Source organism: Artibeus jamaicensis, unplaced genomic scaffold (genome assembly GCF_021234435.1).
Source record: "Artibeus jamaicensis isolate MK-2021 breed Jamaican fruit bat unplaced genomic scaffold, CSHL_Jam_final contig_589, whole genome shotgun sequence".
NCBI lineage: Eukaryota > Metazoa > Chordata > Mammalia > Chiroptera > Phyllostomidae > Artibeus > Artibeus jamaicensis.
The window spans coordinates 2,150,283-2,169,251 of NW_026521896.1; the positions used below are offsets into that span (position 1 = coordinate 2,150,283).

The following is an 18,969-nucleotide window of genomic DNA, read 5'->3' on the forward strand; positions in this document are numbered from 1 at the left end:
CATGTCCTGCCCCTAGTTTTTCCCCACCTTGTTATTCATGTCCATGGGTTGTTCATACATGTTCCTTAACTAGACCCTTCCCCTTCTTTCCACCCTTATGCCCCTTCACCCTTTCTTTGGTTACTGTCAGTATGTTCCATGTTTCCATGAATCTGGTTCTGTTTTGCTTGGTAGTTTCTTTTGTTCATTAGAATCTTGTTATAGGTGAGATCATGTGATATTTGTCTTTTACCAACTGGCTAATTTTACTTAGAATAATGTTCTTCAGTTTTATCCATGCTGTAGTGAAAGGTAGTAGTTCCTTCTACCTTTCTGCTGTGTAGTATTCCATCCTGTAAATGTACCACAGCTTTTTGATCCACTCATTTACTGATGGATACTTAGGCTGTTTCCAGCACTTGACTATTGTAAATAGTACTATTATGAACATGGGACGCATAAGTTTTTTTTTAATTGGTGTATTGGGATTCTTAGGGTATATTCCCAGTGGTGGAATTACCAGGTCAGAAGGCAGTTCAATTTTAAGTTTTTTTTTAAGGAAATTCCACGCTGCTTTCCACAGCGGTTATACCAGCCTGCATTCCCATAAATAGTGCACTAGGGTTCCCTTTTCTCCACATCCTTGCCAGCATTTGTTATTTGCTGATTTGCCACCCATAATGGTGGCAATTCTGAACAATGTGAGGTGGTATGTGATTGTGGTTTTAGTTTGCATCTCTCTGATAGGTAGGAATATTTACCATCCTTCCATATGTTTATTGGTGATCTGTATGTCCTCCTTGGAGTAATATCTATTCAGGTACTTTGCCCACTTTTTAATTGGATGGCTTGACTTCCCGGTGTTGAGTCAGATGTGTTCTTTATATATTTTGGAGATCAAACCCTTATCAGAGGTATCATTGGCAAATATGTTCTTCCATACAGTCGGTTCTTTTTTTGATTTGATGATGGTTTCTTTAGCCATGCAGAAGTTTTTTAATTTAATGTAGTTTCATTTGTGTATTTTTCCCTTTATTTTCCTTGCGTGGGAGATGTATCAGCAAATATAGCTGCATGAGATATTTGAAATTTTCCTGCCTATGTTTCCACTAGGGCTTTTATAGTGTTATAACTTTAAATCTTATTTATTCTGGTGTATGGTATAAGTTGGTGGTTAGTTCCATTTTTTTGCATGTACCAGTCCAGTTTCCCAACACCATTTATTGGGGGGGCTATTCTTACTCTATTTTATGCTCCTATCCCATTGTCAAATATCAACTAACCATTAAAAATGGATTTATTTCTGGGCTCCTTTTTCTGCTCAGATAATCTATGTATCTGTGCTGATACCAGTACCAGACTGTTTTGATTACACTGGCCTTATAGTATAGTTTGATACTGGGTATTGCAATCTCTACTACTTTGTTCTTCTTTTGTAAGATTGCTGAGGCCATTTAGGGTCTTTTTGGTTTCCATATAAATTTTGAATTATTCTAAAATCTGGGAAATATGACATTTGTATTTTAATAAGAATGTGTTGAATCTATAGATTGCTTTGGGAAGTATGGACATTTTAATGATGTTAATTCTTCCAATCCATGAACACATATATACTTCCATTTATATGTATTTTCCTTGATATCTTTCTTCAGGGTTTTGTAGTTTTCCAAGTACAGATCTTTTACCTCCTTGATTAACTTTGTTCCTAGGTACTTTATTTATTTGTTGCTATAGTAAATAGATGTTTTCCCGCTACATTCTGCTTCTGATATTTTATTGTTGGTGTACAGTCATGCCCCCAATTTCTGAATAATGACTTCGTATTACATTAATTTGCTGAATTTATTTATTAGGTCATGTGGTTTTTTGGTGGATTCTGTGGGGTTTTCTGAGTACACTACCATGTCATCTGCAAATAATAACAGTTTCACCTCCTCTATTCCAATTGGTATGACTTTTATTTCTTTTTCTTGTCTGATTGCTGTGACTAGAACTTCCAATACTATGTTGAATAGAATGGTGAAAGTGGACACTCTTGTGTTAATCCTGATCTTAGTGGGAAAGTTTTTAGTTTTTGCCTTTTGAGTATGATGTTGGCTGTAGGTTTCTCATTATGTTGACATATGCTCCCTCTACTCCCACTTTGCTGAGTGTTTTTATCATAAATAGGTGCTGTACCTTATCAAAACTTTTTTGTTTGTGTCTATTGCTATGATTATGTGATTTTTGTCTTTCCTTCATTTATATGATGTATTACACATATTGATTTGCAAATGTTGTACCATCCTTACATCCCTGAGATGAATCTCACTTGATCATGGTATATGCTCTTTTTAATGTATTGATGGATGTGGTTTGCTGATATTTCATTGAGGATTTTAGCATCTGTGTTCATCAGTGATATTGGCCTGTAGTTTTCTTTCTTTGTTGTATCTTTATTTGGTTTTGGGCTTAGGATGATGATGCTGTCCTCATAAAAAGAGTTTGGGACTCTTCCCTTTTCTTGGACTTTTTGGAATCCCAAAGGGCAGGAGTTAGCTCTTCCGTAAATGTTTTGTAAAATTCTCCTGTGAAACCATTGGGTCCAGGGGTTTTATGTGCCGAGAGTTTTTTTATTACTACTTCAATTTTACTAGCTGTTATTGGTCTGTTCAGGCGTTCTGCTTTTCCTTGATTCAGTTTTAGAACATTATGTGTTACTAGAAATTTGTCCATTTCACCCAGGTTGTCCAATTTCCTGCCATGTAGTTGTTCATAGTGATACCTTAACAATCCTTTTTATTTCTGTTTATTTATTATAGTTGTGACATCTCCTCTTTCATTTTTTATTTTATTTATTTGAGTCCTCCCTCTTTTTATCTTGATGAATCTGGTTAAAGGATTGTTTATTTTGTTTATCTTTTCAAAAAACCAGCTCCTGTATGTATTGATCCTTGGCGTTGTTCTTTTAGTCTCTATGTCATTTAATTGTTCTAATCTTGATTATTTCCTTCCTTCTACTCACTCTGGGCTTTGTTGTTTTCCTTTAGTTCTCGTAGTTGTAGAGTTAGGTGTATATTTGAAATGTTTCTATCTTTTTTAGGTAGTAAGTCTGTTTTGCAATGGACTTCTTTCTCAGGACTGCCTTCACTGTGTCCCACAGGTTTTGTGCTCTGTTGTGTTCTTTTTTATTTGTGTCCAGAAACTTTTTGATTACTTCCTTGATGTCATTGTTGACTCATTCATTATTTAATAACATGTTACTCAGTCTCCATGAATCTGAATGTGTTTGAATGTTCCTTGAAGTTGGCTTCTAGTTTTAACCATAGTGATGTGAGAAGATGCTTGATATGATTTCAGTTTTCTAGAATTTCTTGAGGCTTGTTTTGTGTCCTGCTATGTGGTCTATATTTGATAATGTCTCATGTGCATTTGAAAAGAATGTATATTTTGCTTCTTTGGGGTGAAAGGTTATGTACATATAATTAAGTTGATTTGATCTAGTGTGTCATTCAGTGCCACAATTTTCTTGTTGATTATTTGTGGAAGATCTATCCATTGTTGACAGTGGCATGTTAGAATCCCCTACAATGACTGTTTTGCTGTTGATATGTTTCTTGAATCCCTCCAAGGTATTTCTTATCTATTTAGGTGCTCCTATTTTAGGTGCATGTATGTTTATAAGGGTTATATCCACTTATTGGACTACTTCTTTGTGTATTATGAAGTGACTTTGTATATCTTGTCATGGCCTTTGTTGTGGGATCTATTTTGTTCGATATAAGTAATGCTACATCAGTTTACTTCGTATGTCCGTTTGCTTGGAATATTTTTTTCCATCCCTTAACTTTCAATGTGTCTAGATATTTTGTCCTGAGGTAGGTCTGTTGTAGATAGCATACGTGTGAGGCTGGTCATTTTTTCTTATCCATTCAGCTGCCCTATGGCTTTTGATTGGAGCTTTGAATACATTTACTATTAATGTTATAATTGATAAGTACTTATTCATTGCCATTTTTTTCCTTTTGTACCTGTGTTTCTCTCTCTCTTTATCATCTTAAAGCAGTCCCTTTAGCATATCTTACAGTGCTGGTTTGGTGGAGATGTATTCTTTTAGCCTTTTTATTTTCTGGGAAATTCCTTATTTTGCCTTCCAATTTAAATGAAATCATTTCTGGGTAGTCTTGGTTGCGGGCCTTTGCTTTTCCTTACTTGGAAATCTTGACAAGCCCTTCTGGCTTGTAGTGTTTCTTTTGAGTAATCAGCTGATATCCTTATCAGAGCTCCCTTGTATTTTACCTGCTGTTTCTCCCTTGCTGCCTTTAAGATTCTCACTTTGTCTTTAAATTTTGCCATTTTATTTTTAGAAAATGTTTTATTTTATTTTTAGACACAGGGGGAAGGAGGGAGAAAGAAAGGGAGACATCAATGTGTGGTTGCCTCTCTCACACCCCGTATTAAGGACATGACCTACAACCCAGGCATGTGCCCTGGACTAGGAATCGAACCAGAGACTTTTTGGTTCGGAGGCTGGCACTCAATCCATTGAGCCACACCAGCCAGGGCTAAATTTTGCCATGTTAATTATGATATGTCTCAGAGTGGGCCTCTTTGGTTTCATCTTATTTGGATTCACTATGCTTCCTGGACTTATGTGACTTTTTCCCTCATCATGTTAGGGAAGTTTTCTGCCATAACTTTTTCAAATAGATTTTCTATAGGTAGCTTCTCTTCTTTTCTTTCTGGTATCCCTGTGATAGGAATATTATTACATTTCATGTTGTCCTTCTGCTCTCTTAAACTATCTTTGTTCTTTTTGAGTTCTTTTTTATTTTGTTGCTCTGTCTAGGAGTTTTGTTCTACCTTGTCCTCCAACTTGCTAATTCAGTCCTCTGCTTCATCTAGCCTGCTTTTATCTCCTTCTGGTGTGTTCTTCATTTAAGATACTGTATTCTTTATTTTTTCCTGGCTCTGTTGATTGTTTCTATGTCCTTTTCCTTTTTTTTTTAAGTATATTTTATTGATTATTCTATTATAGTTTTTCCAAGTTTTTCCCCATTGTTCCCCCTCTGCCTTGTACCTCACAACCCTCCAGCATTCCCACCCCTTAGTTCATGTCCATGGATTATACATGTAAGTTCTTTGAATCCTCTGTTTCCTATACCATTCTTAACCTCTCCCTGTCTATTTTATGCCAGCCAGTTATACTTCTTATTCCCCATACCTTCCTCCCATTGTTCCCCCACGCCACTGATAACCCTCCATGTCATGTCCTTTTCTCTGAATCTGTTCCTGTTCTAGTTGTTTTCATTTTATTAGGTTTAGTTGTTGATAGTTGTGAATTTGTTGACATTTTACTGTTCATAGTTTTTTATCTTCTTCTATTTCTTAGATAAGTCCCTGTAACTTTTCATATAATAAGAGCTTGGTAATGATGAACTCCTTTAATTTGACCTTATCTGGGATGCACTTTATCTGCTCTTCCATTCTAAAGGATAGCTTTGCTGGATAGAGCAATCTTGGATGTAGGTCCTTGCCTTTCATAACTTTGCATACTTCCTTCCAGCCCCTTCTTGCCTGTAAGGTTTCTTTTGAGAAATTAGTTGATAGTTTTATGGGTACTCTTTTGTACATAACTGTCTCCTTTCCTCTTGCCGCTTTTAAGATTCTTTATCTTTAATCTTGGGTAACTTAACAGTGATGTACCTTTGTGTGTTCCTCTTTGGGTCCAATTTCTTTGGGACTTTCTGGGCTTCCTGGAAGTCTATTTCCTTTGCCAAATTGGGGGAGCTTTCCTTCATTTCCTTTCAGTATTTCTGTCCTTCTTACATGTCTCTATGGGTCTTTTTCTGTAAATCCTTGGCTATAGTACTTATATTCAGCGAGCCTTCAGTTGGTTATTCAGGTTGATTGTCCTATAATTTAGTTGTAAATCTGGTTTGGCACTGAGAGGAAGTGAGTGTAGCTTCCACAGTGGTCATCTTCAGTCACCCTACTTTATTCATTTTCTAATTGCTTGGATATTTTATTATGAATATAATTTCTATTTAGAAGAAAAATGTTATAGAGCAGTCCTAATGCTAGTCCTCAGCTGTAGCTCCCATATACATTTAGACTGATATAGAAATACTTCCGTGTGTTTTTCCCATGATAGTCCCTTCAACCAGCTGTGGTTGGAAAGGGGGTTGTTCATACTCCTCTTTGCTGTGTTCTCTGCTTCCCCTAACTGTTTTTATGTTTTAGGTATGTTTCTCTTGACATTTCCCCATAATAATTGAGAATTTTACATATCACGTTATATTTTACAGGGATTTTTGATGGAGGAAGGTATAAAATGCAAGATTTAGGTCATATTATAGGTCCTAGAAACATTTTTCTTTTTGCATATTATTGATCATTTTGCCATATATCCTTTAAAATAATTATGTAAGTTCAGAAATAAAATCTTTATGGAGTTCTGATTCAAATTGATTTAATATAAATTAATTTGTGGTAAATAAGCATGTATACATATTTTTCATTTGGTGCAGCTATATATTTTTATTTAAATCTTCTTTAAAATAATTTTATAGGATCTTTTTAGTGTTTCTGTATACCATACTTCCTTCTCTTCCAATTACTTATATTCCAATTGTAATCATCATTCTTTGCCTTCACTTCAAATTTTATTCCATTACCTTACCACTTGCAATTTTGCTTCTACACCTCTAGTTTCATTAAATTCAGGTGCCTGTCTTCATTTTCATATTTCCCATCTTAATGAGATGTATAAAATAGTTCTGACCACAATTCTTTTCCTTTGTCCAAATCTGTGTCCTCTTTTTCTCTCCCTTTATCTAGATCCTGTTCCTATTTATCTTTTCTTCATTTAACCCTAAGATCTTTGTCATATTAATCTGGATCTCTATCCAATGCTTCCTGGTAGAACATTCTCGGATGACAGAAGTGACCTGTATCTGTGCTTTCCAACAAAATGGCCATGTTTTATTACTGAACACTTAAAATATGGCTAGGTAGGACTGAGAAACTAAATTTTTAAACTCCTGGGAATCTTATCTGAAGAAACCTGAAACACCAATTTGAAGAATATATGCACCTCTATGTTGATTGTAGCATTATTTACAATAGCTTTTGGAAGCAGCCCAAGTGTTCATCAGTAGATGAGTGGATAAAAAAGATATGGTACATTTTACACAATAGAATACTACTTGATCTTTAAAAAAGAAGAAAATTTTACTCTTTGTGACAGCATGTATGAACCTGGAGAACAACTGGTGAAATAGGCAGCCAGAAAGCCCTCGCTGGTGTAGCTCAGTGGATTGAGTGCGAGTGGGCCTGCGAACCAGAGGATCACAGTTCGATTCCCAGTCAGGGTACATGCCTGGGTTGCAGGCCAGTTCCCTGCAGGGGACACATGAGAAGCAACCATACATTGATATTTCTCTCCCTCTCTCCTTTTCTTCTCTAGAGATAAATAAATAAAATCTTTAAAAAGAATACAAGTCAGAGAAAGACAAGTACCATATGATTTCACACATACATGGAATCTAAAAACAAACTGAACTAAGAAGCAAAACGGAGACAGATTCAGCGAGCAGGCTGACAGCTTTGATGGGGAAGGTTGGAAGGGTGGAGGAATTGAGCAAAAAAGAAAAAAAAGAAAGAACTCCTGGACATAAACTGCAGTATGGTGATTGTGGGGGAAGGGGAACTGGAACTGGGTGGAGGTAGAGGAGGCTATGGGGGAGATAAATGGTAATAGAAAAAAATACAATAAAATAAAAAAAATAAGAACAAACTACTGATACATACACCAAAAAGTTTTTAATTTAATTATTTAAATTGTCATATGTGCTTAGTGGCTGCCTTATTGAACAGCATAATTCTATACAGTCTTTTACAGAAGGAGATCCAATCTGTAGCTATGTGTGTCATTAGTCAGGTTATTCATTGGAACATATTTTTGGCATTAGCAGAAAACTGCCTCCTTCTTAAGATTTCCCCATGTGGTACAGTCTTAGTTGTTTTTTTTTAAAGTAAAAAGTCACATGTATATACAGTATAAGGAAAATTGTCAATATTATTGTAATAACATTTTCTTGTGACTGATGATTACTGGACTTAATCTGGTAATTTCATCATAAAGAATGTAAGTATCAAATCACTATATTGTACACCTGAAACGGATATAATATTTTATATGAACTATACTTTAATTTAAAAAATACTTCCCCATAGGTCGTATCCTTTTTTCTCAGACTTCCCACTAGACTCTTCTGGGTTTCAAACCAGGTCCATAGTTCTTTTCCTCCTCCAACATCCTACATAAACCTACTTACTATGTCTTGTTCTGATTGTATTTCAAATTCGATCATACTTTGACTTATAATTTCTATTTATTTTCAGACCATATCAGTTGGAAATTACAAACCTAACACATTTCCTGGATACATTTTTACCTCAAAGAGTTTACCTCTCCTATACTTGGCCTGCCACTTGACCATCAACCTATTTCAAAATCCTATGATGTAATAGATATCACATGAGCCTAAAAATCAGATGTAATAATATCTAACCCTACTTAGTGGTGTAGGTATAAGAATTACTTATGGAGTATATATACATTAATTTGTTTCATGTTATGATAAACACCACCAGATGTATAATGAGCCAGACACTGCTAGATATGTTACGTACAGGGTGGAGCAAAAGTAGGTTTACAGTTGTGGGTACATGAAACACAGAGTTTATTCTCATATTATTATTTATTATTATATTATTTTCCATGTTAACAACTGTAAACCTACTTTTTCCCAACCCTGTATTACACCTAATTTTTATACCATACTTATAATGTCATATGATTTTACCTACTAAGAAGCTGAGGCTCAGGAGGTAGATTAATCAGTTTGGTAAAGGCATAATACCTAGCTAGGTAGATGCAGAGTTTGGATTCAAACTCACCTTTGTCTGACCCCAAATTGTGTGTTGTTTCCACTCTGCCACATAGATGCCCATTTAGCTCTCTTCCATTTTGCCTGAATCTGTGACTTCCCTTTTCCCTTCAGTCAGTTACTGATAACAATGAATTGTCTTTTTTCTTTTGCTGAGTGCCATCATGAAACCATTGACTTCTAAGTATTTTTCTATTTCAATCATAGTGAATATGTTTTCCACATGGACAATATGTATTTCCTATTTATATATTCCCTTGGAAATACCTCATATGGAGTTCTTCCTGCTAAGTGTTTATTAGCAGGAAGAACTCTCTTCTTTTTTAAGAGAGTGTTTGGAGCTCCAGGCACCTCAGAATCCCCCAGATCAGAAATGTCTATAATTTCCTCCCATCAGGCTTCTTTTACTTACCATGGAGTTATATACTGTATAAAGCTACAGTTTTCCTGGAGTGGGGAAGATTTATTCTTGGTAAGAGGGAATATAGTGGTCCTGAGTGATAGATATAGGAGAAGAGATTTAGGAGAGTGAGTGAGGAAACAGAAGTAGTTGCTCTTCTATAGAAAGATCAACAGTGCGGATCTAACAGAGAATAAGTGAACAAAGCCCTTTCAGGCTTGGCTTAAGATAGGGGTCCAAGTAGGAAAATATCCATGGCTGTACACAGGAGGAACTGTGGAGGTGTGGGCTTTCTTCAAAGTAGAGAATATATTAGAAAGAAGAACAATACATATGAATAATATGTTGTTTATTTTTCAGTTTTATACTGACTTAATATATTTGCAGATTTATTTTCAATAGATTGGAAAGAGTTATGGAAAAAAATAGTTAACCCCCAAAGCTAATATATGCAGTTCTAGAATAATCACTAAGCACGTCAAAGTGTGAAAATGACTCCATCACTGAAATAATACTTGTATTTTGGAACCCTTATTAAAGCCGTGAAAGTCAAGCTCATATTCTTCAGGACTTATTCCTTAATTAAAGTCGAGAGTTTTGATCTCTGTTTTTCTGACATTCTACTTCTAATCATTATCTTATTATCAAATTCTTTATGTACCATATTGAATTTTTATGCATAGAATTTTTCTCTTTCTCATTAAGAGTTTTTTATTCTTTTTTATTTTTTTAAATCTATTTTACTGATTATGCCATTTCAGTTGTCCCATTTTCCCCCCTTCATTCCCCTCCACCCTGCACACCCCCTCCCTGCACATTCCCCTCGTTTAATTCATGTCCACGTGTCACAAGTTCTTTAGCTTCTATATTTCCCATACTATTCTTGTCCCCCCATCTATTTTCTACCTACTGTCTATGCTACTTATTCTCTGTACCTTCTTCCCCCTTCTCCTTCTCCCACTCCCCTGTTGCTAACCCTCCATGTGAACTTCATTTCTATGGTTCCGCTCCTAATCTAGCTGTCCTCTTAGCCTGCTTTTGTTTTAGGTGTGGTGGTTAATAACTGTGAGTTTGCTGTCCTTCCACTGTTCATATTTTTAATCTTCTTTTTCTCAGATAAGTCCCTTTAACTTTATAAGTCCCAATATAAGTCCCTTATATAATAAGGGCTTGGTGATGATGAACTCTTTGAACTTGATCTTATCTGAGGAGCACTTTATCTGTCTTTCCATTCTAAATGAAAGCTTTGCTGAATAGAGCAATCTTGGATGTAGGTCTTTAGATTTCATGACTGGGAATACTTCTTTCCAGCCCCTTCTTGTCTACAAGGTCTCTTTTGAGGAACCAGCTGACAGTCTGATGGGAACTCCTTTGTAGGTGACTGTCCCCTATCTCTTGCTGCTTCTAGAATTCTCTCCTTCATTTTAATCTTGGCTAATGTAATTATGATGAGCTTTGGTGTGTTCCTTCTTGGGTCCACCTTCTTTGGGACTCTGAGCTTCCTGGATTTCCTCGAAGTCCATTTCCATTGTCAGTTTGGGGAAATTCTCCTTTATTATTTGTTGAAATAAGTTTTCCACTTGTGGCTGTTACTTTTTTCCTTCTGGTACCCCTATAATTGAGATGTTGGAACATTTTAAGATGTCCTGGAGGTTCCTAAGCTTCTCCTCATTTTTTTGAATTCTTGCTTCTTCATTCTTTTCTGTTTGGTTGTTTCTTTTTTTCTTCTGGTGCACTCCATTGATTTGAGTCCCAGTTTCCTTTCCATCACTACTGGTTCCCTGAGCATTTTCCTTCATTTCATTTAGTGTAGCCTTCATTTTTTCATCTAATTTGTGACTAAAATCAACTAGTTCTGTGAGCATCCTGATCACCAGTGTTTTGAACTGTGAATCTGATAGGGTGGCTATCTCTTTGTTGCTTAGAAGTATGGCTCTGGGGCTTTGAGCTGTTTTTCTGCTTGAGCCATAATGTTTTGGTCTTTTTGCACCTGTTACATATGAGGGGTGGAGGTTTATGTGTTCACCAGGGCGGGTCTACCCAGTCACTGGGTTTTGACTGAGGGCAAGGTCAGAGAGGGAGCAATGGCATTTGTTGGGCTCTCTCTCAGATTTTGGTCCCTTCTGCTGCTTCCCACAAGCAAATGGGGCCCTTCTGATGCTGGTTCCTGGGTGTGTGGGCTTGTGTACATTCTAGGACCCTGTGGGTCTCTCCAACAAAGTCTCCTGTGAGGCTGGGTGCCTCTCCTGGCACCTCAACCCCTGAAAGTTTTTCCAGTTGGTGCTTTTAGGCTTTATTTCTCATCACTGGGGCCCTGGGTTGCGTGGTCTGTCTCACTGTCTGTTTTTAAACCTTCCTTGTTTTTCTTCGAGCAAATGTGTGTCTGCATTCAGCCAGCTGCCTTGGGAGGCTCACTGGGTTTGCCCGTTTTCTCCCTGTGCCCTTATCTGCCAACCACCGCCTCTTCCTGCCGGGACCCCTCTCTGCCAGCCAACTCTGCCCCTCTTACCAGTCTGGATGAATGGTTTGTTGTTGTCGGACTTCAGTACAGTTCAATTTTCTGTCTGTTTTGGTTGTGTTTTTGTTTCTAAAGTTCTCTTCTTAAATTTGGTTGTGCGAGGAGGTACAGTATTTCCATCTACACCTTCATCTGGGCCAGAAAGTCTCTCATTAGCGTTTTAAAAGGGGAAAAGGACCTATGTCTCAAGACTTTTTTCTCCTCTACAAGGTACTCTAGTAGTAGGTTCCATATAGTTGAATATATTATCTGATTATTGTAATGTGACAGTAAAAGAACTTTCTTGCTTTTCTCTCTTTGAGATTATCTCATGAGCAATAGTTTTCTTTCTATTTTATCTTAACCAACATCCCCTCCTGAAAGTATCAAGTATGTACTGAGATGTCATATTTTTCTCAATGGTGAGAAATGCTGACCTCCAGATTCCTACTAGACACTGAGAAAAAAATTTTTCCCCTTGGGTCCCATAAAATTTTAAAGTTGTTGAGCATTCTGTCATTATTCATAGATTCTACAAAATGCATTGTCTTAGGCACCGGATGCAGCAGTAGGAAAAAAAAGAAGTAAATAATTCCTGCCCTCATGGAGCTTTTCACCCTATGAATAGTACTGGATAGGGCAGGATGGACTGGAAACTTTACGGACTAGACGACTAGACACAGGAAAACTATCCTTGTGATCAAATCAATTATCTCTAATTCTTTATCTTTTTGGCATTTAGCTTTGTCTACATCTTGATGCCCTACATTTAACTTGTTACCCCAGTCCTCTAGCAGCTCTTTTTGTACTTTGTATTTTGTTCATGTTGTATAATATAATTTCAGAGATGTAAGAATGATGTACTTTCTATCCTCATTCCTTCGATTAAATTCTTCAGTTTCTTTTATGGTAGTTTTCTTTCTCCTTGCAAAGGAAAAAAAGTGATACATTTGATTTCTTGATATTTTTCAGACTGGGAGTCTTGGTATGAAATCAAGGAATTATCTCCAATATGGTACATTGATGAAGAGGAAATATCCCAGAGCATAGTAATGGGAAGAGTTACAAATCATGACTTTGAATGCTCCAGTTTCAGAGAAACTTGGAAATATGAGGATGAATTTGAGCAGTGTCATGGAAATCAGGAGAGGCATTTCAGGCAAGTGGCAAGTCTTAAGGAAATATATGCTGTGAAAACAGACAATGAATATAATGATTCTGATAGAAATGTTCTCTTGAAGTCAGTACTTTTAACACAACAGACAGTTTCTACATTACAGTGGGTACATAAATTTGATATTTATGATAAAATGTTCCCCCCAAATTCAGTCCTAATTGAACATAAAAGACAACATGCTCAGAAGGAATCTTTGATAGGTAATGAATGTAAAGAATTCAAACAGAGTACATACTTTAGTAAAGATGTAGGAATTCCTTCTGGAGAGAAACCTTATAAAAGTAGTGATTTTTCAAATCTCGTAAGTTTCCAGTCATTACTTGCTCAGCATCAAACAGCTCATTTTGGAAAATTACCTGATCAATGTGGTGATGCCATTAGTTGTTACTCATTATTTACTCAACCTCAAAGAATCCACAGTGGAGAGAAAGCATATGCATGGAATGACTGTGGAAAAACCTTTAGACATGACTTCTTCCTCAGTGAACATCAGAGAACTCATATTGGAGAGAAACCATATGAATGTAAGGAATGCAACAAAGCCTTTAGACAGAATGCACACCTTGCTCAACATCAGAGAATCCACACTGGAGAAAAGCCCTTTGCATGCAATGAATGTGGGAAGGCCTTTAGCCGTTATGCCTTCCTTGTTGAACATCAGAGAATTCACACAGGAGAGAAACCATATGAATGTAAGGAATGTAATAAAGCCTTCAGACAGAGTGCACACCTTAATCAACATCAGAGAATTCATACTGGAGAGAAACCCTATCAATGTGATCAATGTGGAAAAGCCTTCAGCAGACGCATAGCCCTTACTCTGCATCAAAGAATTCATTCAGGAGAGAAACCCTTTAAATGTAATGAATGTGGGAAGACCTTTGGCTATCGCTCACACCTTAATCAACATCAGAGAATTCATACTGGAGAAAAGCCCTATGAGTGCATCAAATGTGGGAAGTTTTTCCGGACTGATTCACAACTTAATCGACATCATAGAATCCATACTGGAGAGAGACTGTTTGAATGCAGTAAATGTGGGAAAGCCTTCAATGATGCCTTAGTTCTAATTCATCATAAGAGAAGTCATGCAGGAGAGAAACCCTATGTATGTAACAGATGTGGGAAAGCTTTCAGTTGTGGCTCATACCTCAGTCAACATCAGAGAATTCATACTGGGGAGAAACCCTATGAATGCAATGAATGTGGGAAGGCTTTCCATCAGATATTATCCCTTAGGCTACACCAGAGAATTCATATTGGAGAAAAATCCTATAATTGCAATGAATGTGGGAATAATTTTAGCTGTGCCTCTACCCTTAAACAACATCAGAAAATTCATAATTGAAAAACACTCTGATTATTACAAGAATAAGAAAAAAACATTTATTCACCACTCAGTCATTAAATAAATCTCAGTGAATTCTTTGCTTAGCAATTCTATGAATATAGTACATATGGGAAAGCCTTCAGTTCATGAGCATTCCTTATTTGAAATAGCCCAAGTAGTAGACACCTGTTACTTTGTAATCTGTTCTATGCCCTTTTTGAGACTTACCTCACCCTTAATTTGTGTGATTCTGATGAAACTGTTAATCAGGGAGGACAGCGAATTGGTCATAGGCTGGCCAGTTATTTCCCTGCACCTAGTGATTAATAAGGGATTGGCAAATGGCCCTGTGTGGACCATTTCTAGAGCTCTGGTGGGAATTATTATGGATAGTAAGAGAAGTTTTTTTTCATTGCAAGTTTCAAGGATTTAGTAAGGTTAAAAACTTACAAGCAGGTTTTTGGGTGTTTTTTTTTTTGCCATTACATGAGAAAAACTTTTCCAAGATAAATCCAACACAGATGAAAATGGAGGTAAGAGATAAAAATCTGATGAAATTCTTTGATTTCTTGGATACAAGCATGCCTGAACTCTACACTATCCCTCAGTTTTTCATTTTTGTGATCCAGTTAAAAAATACGGGCTTTTTTTTTTTTGCTTTAGTTAATTTGGATTTTTTTTCTCTTGGAATTAGAGTCCTGATGTATGTACTATATGTTTGCTACACATGTAAAAAAGCCTTGATATTTTTTTAGATATTTATTTTTAGAGGGGAAGGGAGGGAGAAAAAGAAGGAGAGAAACATCAGTGTGTGGGTGCTTCTTATACACCCCCTACTCGGGACGTGGCCCGTAACCCAGGCATGTGCCCTGACTGGGAATTGGACTGGCAAACCTTTGGTTCACAGACCGGTGCTCAGTCAACTGAGCCACACCAGCCAGGGCAGAAAGCCTTGATCTTTTATATGGCATAATTATTTATCCTAAGGAAAAAATTTGTGATATAACAAATATGTGAAAGTTGAATATAAAATTTCATAAAGCTGACAGAATTGCTTCATTTTATTTGTTGATAATTAATTTAGTATTTATTACTCTCTTTCACAGTATGGATGATTTTTTAAATTCTCCTAGTAAAACTCCATAACAGGCTTTCTCATAGGAAATTAAAATAATTTATGGCAGTGACTGACCTTAGGCCTTCAAAGAAAGAATCACAAGCTAAGAGAATAATGGATTCATCAGTTTAGTGAATGGCTCTTCATTTTATTTTATTATTATTATTTTTTTGGCTCTTCATTTTAAAGGGATTATTTAATTTTCTGCTTTTGGTATGGGTTTCAACATAGTTCATGATAGAGTATAATAAGATAGAATTGTAAGTGACGTCTTATGGGTGAGTTGTAAACTTCATTTAGGAAGTTTGTGGATAACTACTTTGGAACTCAAGATGTCAGATAAAAGACATTGCTGGCAGATAAAATAAGCTATTTTCAAATAACAGTAAACATAAAGAAGTTTGAATCTAAAATATTTAGAGAATAAATATTATCATTCTACAGACTAATGAGGAACATGAGGGTGTAAGGTAATGTATTTCTACTTTATGGGTGGATGTAGGGAAGTAAACCTTGATGATATGGAAACATAGCTTGATGATATGGAAACAGTTTAAACCAATTAGAATCAAGGGCATTGTCTGGAGATTATAAATAAAAGCAGATCAGAACAAACGAGTTAGAGTGAAGACTTACATACGTGCATGGAGTGCAACAATGGCTAGTACTTTCACAATTTCTTTAATAGTTTATACTTATACTAACAAATACCTGAAAATTATTTTTCTTAAGTATTAAGACAAATTCCCTTTAAACAATTTTAAAGTACAGATTTAGTATATTTGAATACTTCAAACCTTGAACAGAAACAAATATAATAAAATATTAAACATATTACATCAAATCAAGAATATATTAATATCAAGCTAAATTCATATATACATTTTTTAATGTATTTTACGGGGGGGCTTTCAAGATGGCGATGGAGTAGGACAGAGTAGATACCAGTTCCTAGTACAAAAGGTGGAGAAACCTGGCCGATCGGAGGAGGAGAAGCCAGCAGTTGCCAAGCATATATGAAAATAAGGGACCAGAAACCTCCACGGTCACGGAGGAACCAGACGGTAGGGAGACAGCAGTGGTACAATAGTCTTGGGGACAGAGCAAAGAGAAACAGCAAGGATCTCCACTGGTGCATGATTGGGGGACCAGTGCCTGGCGGTGAGTGCCTGACGGTGCCTGGGCCAACGTTCAGCACCCCAACGGCTCCCTCCCTGGGATTTCTCGGCCGGGCTGGCCAAGCGGCCCAGGCAAAGAGGAGTGGAAGGGATTTCAGCCTGCTCACAGTTCGGGAGTCCAGTGCCTGGCACTCAGTGTGTCTGGGCGAGTGCCTGACGACACCTGGGCCAATGTTCAGCACCCGGAAAGCTCCCTCCCTAGGATTTTTTGCCCGGGACCTGCCAAGTGGCCCAACCAGAGGGGAGCAGAGGGGATTTCAGCCTGCGCACAGTTCAGGGGTCCAGCGCCTGGCGCGGAGCTGCTCCATCCCTAGGATTTTTTGGCCGAGGTTGGCCATGGGACCCAGACAAACAAAGGAGCAGAAGGGATTTCAGCCTGCGCACAGTTCAGGGCATCAGTACACACCACGCAGCATGCCATGACCTGTGCACAGAGTTTCTAGGTCGGCGCTCAGTCCTCAGATCAGCTCCCGGCTTCCAGTACATCCCCCTGGGGCTATCTGGAAGCCCTGGGCCTGGGCGCTGAGGGGTCCTGGGGAAAGAGCTGAGACCCTCAACCCCCTCCCTTTCTGGCCAAGCAAGGTGGGGTGCCAGGAGAGACTTGTTTGATAGAGTTTGCAGAAAGGATACTGAGGACAAAGGGCCCCAACTGAGGACTCTGTGGTTGCCAGCCCAGGAGAACTGACAGGTACAGTGTGGGGCTCTGAATGCAATAGACACAACAGCCTGGTCTGCTCCACACCCAGCTTGGCAGCGAACCCAAGATTAGGCAGAGGGCCTAGAGCTTCCCCACAGAATGGGGGCAGGTCTGTGCTCAATCCCAAGGGAACCAGGCAACTAGGCTGGTGCAGGTGCCCCCAAACACCGTAAACCAGTCCATGGCGGTACCCCTGGGAGAGGAGCGCTGTGAGGAAGTCCTAGTTCCCCATTGTAGGGAGCTGGGGAGAGGCACCAAGTGTCTGGCTCCTGAGAGGGGCTGGCAGAAAAAATCACAGCAATCCACCGTCACCCAACTGCAGCCAGAAAAACCGATTTGGCTACTTTGAAACCAACAAGTGATGTTTCCTTTTATGTTGTTGTTGGGGGGGGGGTTGTTTTTTTTTTTTAACTTTTATTTATTTATTTATTTTACTTTTCTTTCTTTTTCCATTCCTTTTCTTTATCTTTTTGCTTTTTTAAAGTAATCTGTTATTTCTTTTAAATTTTATTACTGTTTCATCTTTCGATACTTTTGTCCTCTTTTCTCGGATTTTCTGTTTTATTCCTTCTTCTTTTCTTTCTAAACTTATTGCGCTTTCTTCCATTTCCCTACCCCTTTTTTCATTCCTTTTATTTCTTTCCTTGCCTTTTCTTTCTTTTACCCACAAAAGTCACAATCAACTTGAAAATACGAAAAGCCCAGAGCTGGACCCACAGAAGAGGCCTCCCAATAGTAGAGTCAGAGAGACAAATTGCACATTGCTGTAGGAGAGAAGCCAAAAGTTGCTGCATATTTGAGTAGGTGGAAGCAGAGAATGACAGGATAACCAAAAGAGACTGCACCACTGAAATTCACAGGCATTCCACCACAGAAGTTTACACCATAAACCCAGGGTGTCAAAACATATTAATCTAAGAAGCTGAGGCTAACAAGAAGAGTCTCACAAACAATGGGAAGGCAAAGAAACAATCACCAAATGAAAGGAAAGGAGAAACCCTCAGAAAGAATGTTAGATGAAATAGAGGCAAGTCAACTATCAGATAGTGAATTCAAAGCACTGGTTATCAGGAAGTTCAAAGAGCTCACAATGAGCTACCAGAAACTACAGGGGAGCTATAATGATCTCACCATGAACTATATCAACATGAAAAAGGAAATGGAAACTATTAGCCAGGGCCAAGAGGAAATGAAGAATACAATTTCTGAATTGAAAAACACATTAGAAAGCATTAAAAATAGGGTAGATGAGACATAAGATCAGATTAGTAAATTGGAGGACAAAGTAGAAAGCATCTCACAGAAAGAACAGGAAAGGGAAAAGAGGCTCAGAAAGAATGAGGAGGGATTAAAAGAAATGCAAGACAATATGAAACATAACAATATCCAAATAATAGGAATACCAGAAGGAGGAGGGGGAGGGGGAGGGGGAGGAGGAGGAGAAGGAGAAGGAGAAGAAGAAGAAGAAGGAGGAGGAGGAGGAGGAGGAGGAAGAAGGAAGAAGAAGAAGAAGAAGAAGAAGAAGAAGAAGAAGAAGAAGAAGAAGAAGAAGAAGAAGAAGAAGAAGAAGAAAGAAGAAGAAAGAAGAAGAAAGAAGGGACAGAAAACGTATTCAAAAGAATAATGAGAGAAAATTTCCCTAATTAGATGAGAGAAAAAGT

At 37.7% G+C, this 18,969-nt stretch overlaps 1 protein-coding gene across 5 annotated transcripts in view; it reads left to right on the plus strand.

Moving 5' to 3' along the window:
* Positions 1–17,658, plus strand: part of ZNF527 (zinc finger protein 527) — a 57,234-nt gene extending 39,576 nt beyond the window's left edge. For all 5 annotated transcript variants that reach the window (XM_053670545.1, XM_053670544.1, XM_053670543.1 and 2 more), the window contains one exon: positions 12,782–17,658. In XM_053670545.1, coding sequence (XP_053526520.1) covers positions 12,782–14,334 — 1,553 coding nt within the window. In that variant the 3' untranslated portion in view covers positions 14,335–17,658. The remainder of the gene's footprint in view (positions 1–12,781) is intronic.
* Positions 17,659–18,969: the final 1,311 nt, after the last annotated feature.